Source organism: Cibotium barometz, chromosome 44 (assembly GCF_041138505.1).
Source record: "Cibotium barometz isolate CiBa-2024 chromosome 44, ASM4113850v1, whole genome shotgun sequence".
Lineage (NCBI taxonomy): Eukaryota > Viridiplantae > Streptophyta > Polypodiopsida > Cyatheales > Cibotiaceae > Cibotium > Cibotium barometz.
The window spans coordinates 15,776,619-15,782,162 of record NC_141089.1 but is presented as its reverse complement, the minus strand read 5'-3'; the positions used below and the strand labels follow the sequence as shown (position 1 = coordinate 15,782,162).

The following is a 5,544-nucleotide window of genomic DNA, read 5'->3' as shown; positions in this document are numbered from 1 at the left end:
AGAATAATAATATGATATAGATATGAATAACAGTACTAAAGAATCACGCATGATTTTTTTTTTAAAATCATGAATTAAAGTACTAAGGAATCATACATGATTTTTTTTAAAAAAAAAGGAGAGATTGGTACTACATTTGTACTTCCAAGGAACTTTGTCCACTATATTACCAAGAAATGCATCATCACTAGCAACCATTGTGTTCTCTAGTATCAAAATACTATGTTTATCTTCCCTTGGGTCCTAACAAATGATGGAGCATTAACCTTTCTATCTTGTTATTACTCTTAATGCCCTTGTTGAGTGAGACAAAGGGAGGATAAAAAAGAAAGAGAAGGGGTGATTTGTAGCACATAGGCCAAGAATAGAGATTTGTCTCTTTTTGAATATTTGCACAGCTAGTTATAATTATAGCTCCAACATGTGAGAATTATTATTTTCTTCTTATCAGTAAGAGACCAAGGAAAATCAAACCATCAAAGAAAATCCCTTGAATCCTCAATAAATAATGGTGACTAGAATCAACATGATGAAAAAGAGGTAAGAATCTTGTGTCCATATGATTAACCTCTAAGATAATACAGTGAAGGTGAAGTATTTTGTAGCAATCTTTGAATTATTTTGCTTGGGGATTTCCAACCATCTATCATCTATCTACACAATGCATTATAAAAAAACTTATGGCTTGAACCACATATGAGTTAGAGAAATGAAAAGCATCAAGTCATATAGCATATCTTAGTGATTTGAGAAGGTTTTAAATCAATGCGCCACATGTCCCTATTCTAAGGGGAGCCCACCTTTTCTAGGAGAATGGCTCTCTTTGAATCTATCACGAGTGGGGTCGGAGGTTCAAAATAGGTTTGGCTTGGCATGTAGGTGGTCCATTTTTCCTCAAAACTTTTCTAAAAGTGGTAGGTGAAGGAAAATACTTGTTGAAAAATGGGAAAACAATGGAATTGCATGTAAGGAATCTAAAAGGTAATTTTATTCTAATGTATTTCTTATTCAATTCACAGGGATAAGGTTTCATGTAGGTTCATGAAAACTTTTATAGTTTTCTCATTGATAACCTTATTAGGTCAATAAACCAGGAGTAAACATTGACAAAATTATAGTAATAGCAGTGTCTTACATTTTTTTTCTAATGGCTTTTTCCTCTTGGAAAATTATAATAATAGCAATGTCTTACATTTTTTTCTAATGGTTATATTCCTCTTGGAAAAGAGTTTGGCTCACAACAGAAAAACCCCAACTGTTATAGTGATAAGTTAAGGCATACAATGAACTTGCAAAAATGCATGTTGTCACTGGTATTTCTTGAATGATTGCTTCATCTTCTTTATGTACATGTGGGTAGGGGTTGAGTCTATCGCTTGAGAGAATTGTTACTTACTTGCTTCTCTTTTTCTTCACCTTCTTCTCTAATCTTGCTTAAGAGAGAGGTAGGCATGGTAGGAAGGTTGAGTGGAGCTTTCCTTAGGTCTATTCCCTCTCCACACATACCTATTAGGTTGAGGCTTTGGTAGTGTGACAACATCAAAGTGAGCAATTGAGTCTCTTGTGGTCCAACACATGAACAATTGCAACTTATGTAGCTAATGGTACCCCTTGCATTTCTCCCTTTTTCTGCATTGTAAGGTTGAGTTCATTGCAGGAACATGAGATCAATATAGAGAAGAAGATTGAACATGTGCTCCTCCATAGGCATCAATAAATTGAGGAAGCACATGCTTTTATGCACAATAATAACCCTTGGCATAGCACTTGATGCTTACTTAAACACCTACCCTTTTTCAAATAGAATTCTTTAAGAAGACACTCATGTAGGAAGAGATCTTGAGGTGCTCATAGATAGTATCAAAATCAAAATTTGAGACCCTGTGCACACACATGTGTGCACCACACATGGTGCATCAAGAACCACTTTGTGGGCCAATGTTAGTGCTACAATCGGTTGGGTTGTCCAAAGAAGCACGAACATGGCCAAGACTTTGTGTTCTTCAAACTCGCTTGAGCACTAAAAATACAAGCATAATGGTTGCAAAACATCTCATTAGAATAGTATTAAAAGCCACCTTGCACCATGTACATATGTGGGCATAAAAAACAACTTTGCACAGGGATGCACATATTAATAGATGTCGTCGCACACCGCTTCAAGATTTTTAGTCTAGAGCCGGTTCAAATCCTTCTCAGCTTGAGCAGAAAAGAAAATCACTTCCTCAAATTTTGTAAAATTGTTATTAAATCGGATAAAATTAGGAATGAAAATGTTCAAATTCACCTATCTCATAGTGAGAAGGATTGATGTAAGGTAATAAAAGTTCAAAAAATCTACAGGCACCAACCAGCCTAATCGTAAAAGATCTATTAAAAAGAAAATATTGCCCAAATTTGGAATTTTGGTGTCCACTTTTTATCATACCCAATTAACTATTGCCACCTGTTTATACGCCACTCTGGCGTTAACAGCGACACTCCTCACATGTGTAGTACACGTGGGTGATTAGAACGCGTTTGGAGGCGCGTCCAACCACTCGCAAAACAGCACGTCGCGAATCCATCTAACGAAAAATTTCATGTAAACCGCTGTCGCAGGATTATAGTTAACACATTGATTAGTGAAAAGTTCACCATATTAATTAGGGAAAGTCCACCGTATTAAGCCTGTGGATCAAGGTACGGATAAGAATGTGGATAACTATTTCGGGAAGCTGAAAGGAAACGACGCAACTCAGAGAAAGCCATAGCCTGAGAGCATACCACACTATTACATCTACAACCCTAAATTTTGTTTAGCAGGAAAGCTAGTCCCCAGAAACCCTAATTGTCACCTGTCATCTCCATCTCTTCAGCTCAGGTTTCCGTTGCACAAAACATCTCAGCTCCCGCCTCTGACCTGAATCATACCCTAGTCCTAACTCTAGTATTAACCCTAGTCGTTACCCTCACTCTTGTCCCGGCCTTAATCCTGATTACCTTTTGAACCCTAATCCTAGTGTTTTGCCTGTCTCTGGCTTTGAAAAGCTCTCCTGTCCTGTCTTGTTCCCTTTGTTCCCCTCGTCACGGGCTGACGCTTGGCAAGCAAATATCGAGTGGGTGCCCGTGCTACTCAAAAGGCTCTTTGGGTAGCAAGACGCGTGATAGTGACTAATTAGGCTGCTATAAGAAGGCGGAAGCTAGGGTTTTCATTCGCAGGGCTTTCAGAACAAGGGTTTCAGAGAGGTGAAAAGAGCCAGAGGTGATTGCAAGTCATCGGATATTTGGCCATTGATATCAGTAGCGGTGGGGCAGAGGGCCGTCGACTGTAGCTATATCAGGCCGACATAGACAGAAGAACTTTTGCTTTGCTAGGTTTCTGCTCATCATCATCAGCTGCATAACCTGTTAAGGCTTCACTGCACTACAAGGTACTTCAATTATCTTTTACCTCCAAAACCCCCTTCCCCCCCTCTTTTTCTCTCTCTCTCTATGTGCTTGCTTGTTCCCTCTAATTTCGCCCCCTCTGGCTTTCCATTGAAGCATCTTTCCTTCAGTGGAGTTATCAGAATGGAATCAAGAGCTACACGGAAGCTAAGATAATTTCAAACCTAGTAATTAATGGTGGGTTTAAGAGCTGAAGTTTGGTTTCCTGAGCAGTACTTACAGTGCTACGTGCTTGACATGACTGAAGCTCTCCTAAAAAATAACTAGAATGGATTGGAGGGCTTAAGCTCTGAGGAGAGTTTGCACTGATAAATTCAAGAAGACAACATAGTGGATATGCAAGTTCTTGAAGTAGTCATGAGTTATCTTTTTTTAGTCTCAAGAGCTTAAGCTTTGCCCAGGGGGTTATTTTAGTGGCTTGTCACTGGTGTAAGCTGTCCATCCTCGAAGCCCATCCCCCATCCCAGCTGCAGATGGTGCGGATGAATCAATCGAGCATATGGGTCGAGTGTTAGATTTGTGTTTTGAGTTCTATGAAAATGTTTTCTTGTTGCTTAGCTTCTGCGTATTGTCCATCCTGCACCTTCTCTGACTTGAGAATTTCTCTCATGGCTGGTTGATGTTCCAGTGCTTGAGCTTCCTGATGACAGATCTGGTCATTTCTGGCTGGAGGCGAGCTTTACTTCGCCTTTTCTTGAAGGTCCGATCATGGGCGGTGATCATTCCTGCCGTAGAAGTGGAACTTTTCAGTGCAAGGCATCTGGAACGCAAAGCCTCAGGCTGCTCATCATGGTGCAGTGCTCTTACTTATCAAAGATCTCTCTCCAAATCCCGGAAGATGGGTGCCTGTGTCTCAGCTAATGGCACAGTTTATGTGGTCAAGGCTAAGCAAGAGAAAAGTAGAGACAAGTTGAGGAAGAAAGAAGCAAGAAAGCTTTTAGAGACAGTTATAGTCAATAGTGCTCTACTACATGATGCACCCTGCAGATTTGTGGTGAATGGAGGCAGTAAAAATGTGTCTCTCTTCTCAAAGCAAGGGCTGAAAGGTGTAAACCAAGACGCCATGCTTGTATTGGAGGTACAAAGTCATGATTTTGACATTGAGTTCATCATCAAGTTGGTTGCTGTTTGCTTGCAGTTTGCGACTCTCTGCACTTGTGTTTGATTGCTTCTTGCTGACCTTGCTGCAGGGTTTTGCTGCTCGAACCGAGACAACATTCTGTGGAGTTTTTGATGGACATGGGCCAGATGGGCACCTTGTTGCCCGCAGTGTGCGGGACTTACTTCCTCAAAAGCTAGCATCTTGTTGGCAAGCCATTTTCCCATCAGAAAAAGATGGTATCAGTCAAGATGATGGAGGCTTTTTGACAAAATCTGCTGGAGACCCTCAGCTAATCACAGCGTGGAAAGAGTCCTTTATGAAAGCTCATAAGCTGATGGACAGAGAGCTTCTAATACATGATGAGGTTGACTGCGTTTCTAGTGGAACTACTGCCGTTACTCTTGTGAAACAGGTATGCAACCCTCATAACGAAGTGGTTCATCCTTTACTGACGAGTTAATTTAGACCCTCCTCTAATGCCCAAAAACTTTCTGCAGGGTAATGACCTCTTTATTGGAAATGTCGGAGATTCTCGGGCAGTTTTGGGGATGATGGCTGACGACAACTCCCTAATGGCCTTACAACTTACTATTGACTTGAAGCCCAACTTGCCTAGTATGTTGGATTGCTCATTTTACACATCTTTGTTACATTAGTATGTAAACGTTAAGCTTTTGATGTATTGTATGATAAGTAGCTAGTCAAGTTTGGTTAGATGTTAACATTAAAGGCAATCCATTTCGAGCACTGAGGCAGTCTTTTCTTGTTTATTACATGATTTGGCAAACAGAGGAGGCTGAGCGGATAAAACGATTAAAAGGGCGTGTATTTGCACTGCGTAATGAACCTTCAGTGAAGAGAGTTTGGCTGCCACATATTAATACACCTGGCTTGGCAATGGCCAGGTCATTGGGTGACTATTGTCTGAAGAACTTTGGTGTAATATCTGAGCCAGTAATCACCTACCGACGGTTGTCACGAAAAGATAAATTTATTGTGCTTGCATCAGACGG

The 5,544-nt window shown here is 40.4% G+C and overlaps 1 protein-coding gene across 1 annotated transcript in view; it reads left to right on the top strand.

Annotated features, from left to right (window-relative positions):
* The first annotated feature begins 3,849 nt into the window (after window positions 1-3,849).
* LOC147612996 (putative protein phosphatase 2C 74) overlaps window positions 3,850-5,544 on the top strand; it is a 2,706-nt gene continuing 1,011 nt past the window's right edge. The window contains exons 1-5 of the mRNA XM_086782300.1: window positions 3,850-3,905; window positions 4,058-4,507; window positions 4,620-4,943; window positions 5,029-5,146; window positions 5,322-5,544. The exon at window positions 5,322-5,544 is cut by the window's right edge and continues 1 nt beyond it. Coding sequence (XP_086638426.1) covers window positions 3,903-3,905; window positions 4,058-4,507; window positions 4,620-4,943; window positions 5,029-5,146; window positions 5,322-5,544 — 1,118 coding nt within the window. The 5' untranslated portion in view covers window positions 3,850-3,902. The remainder of the gene's footprint in view (window positions 3,906-4,057; window positions 4,508-4,619; window positions 4,944-5,028; window positions 5,147-5,321) is intronic.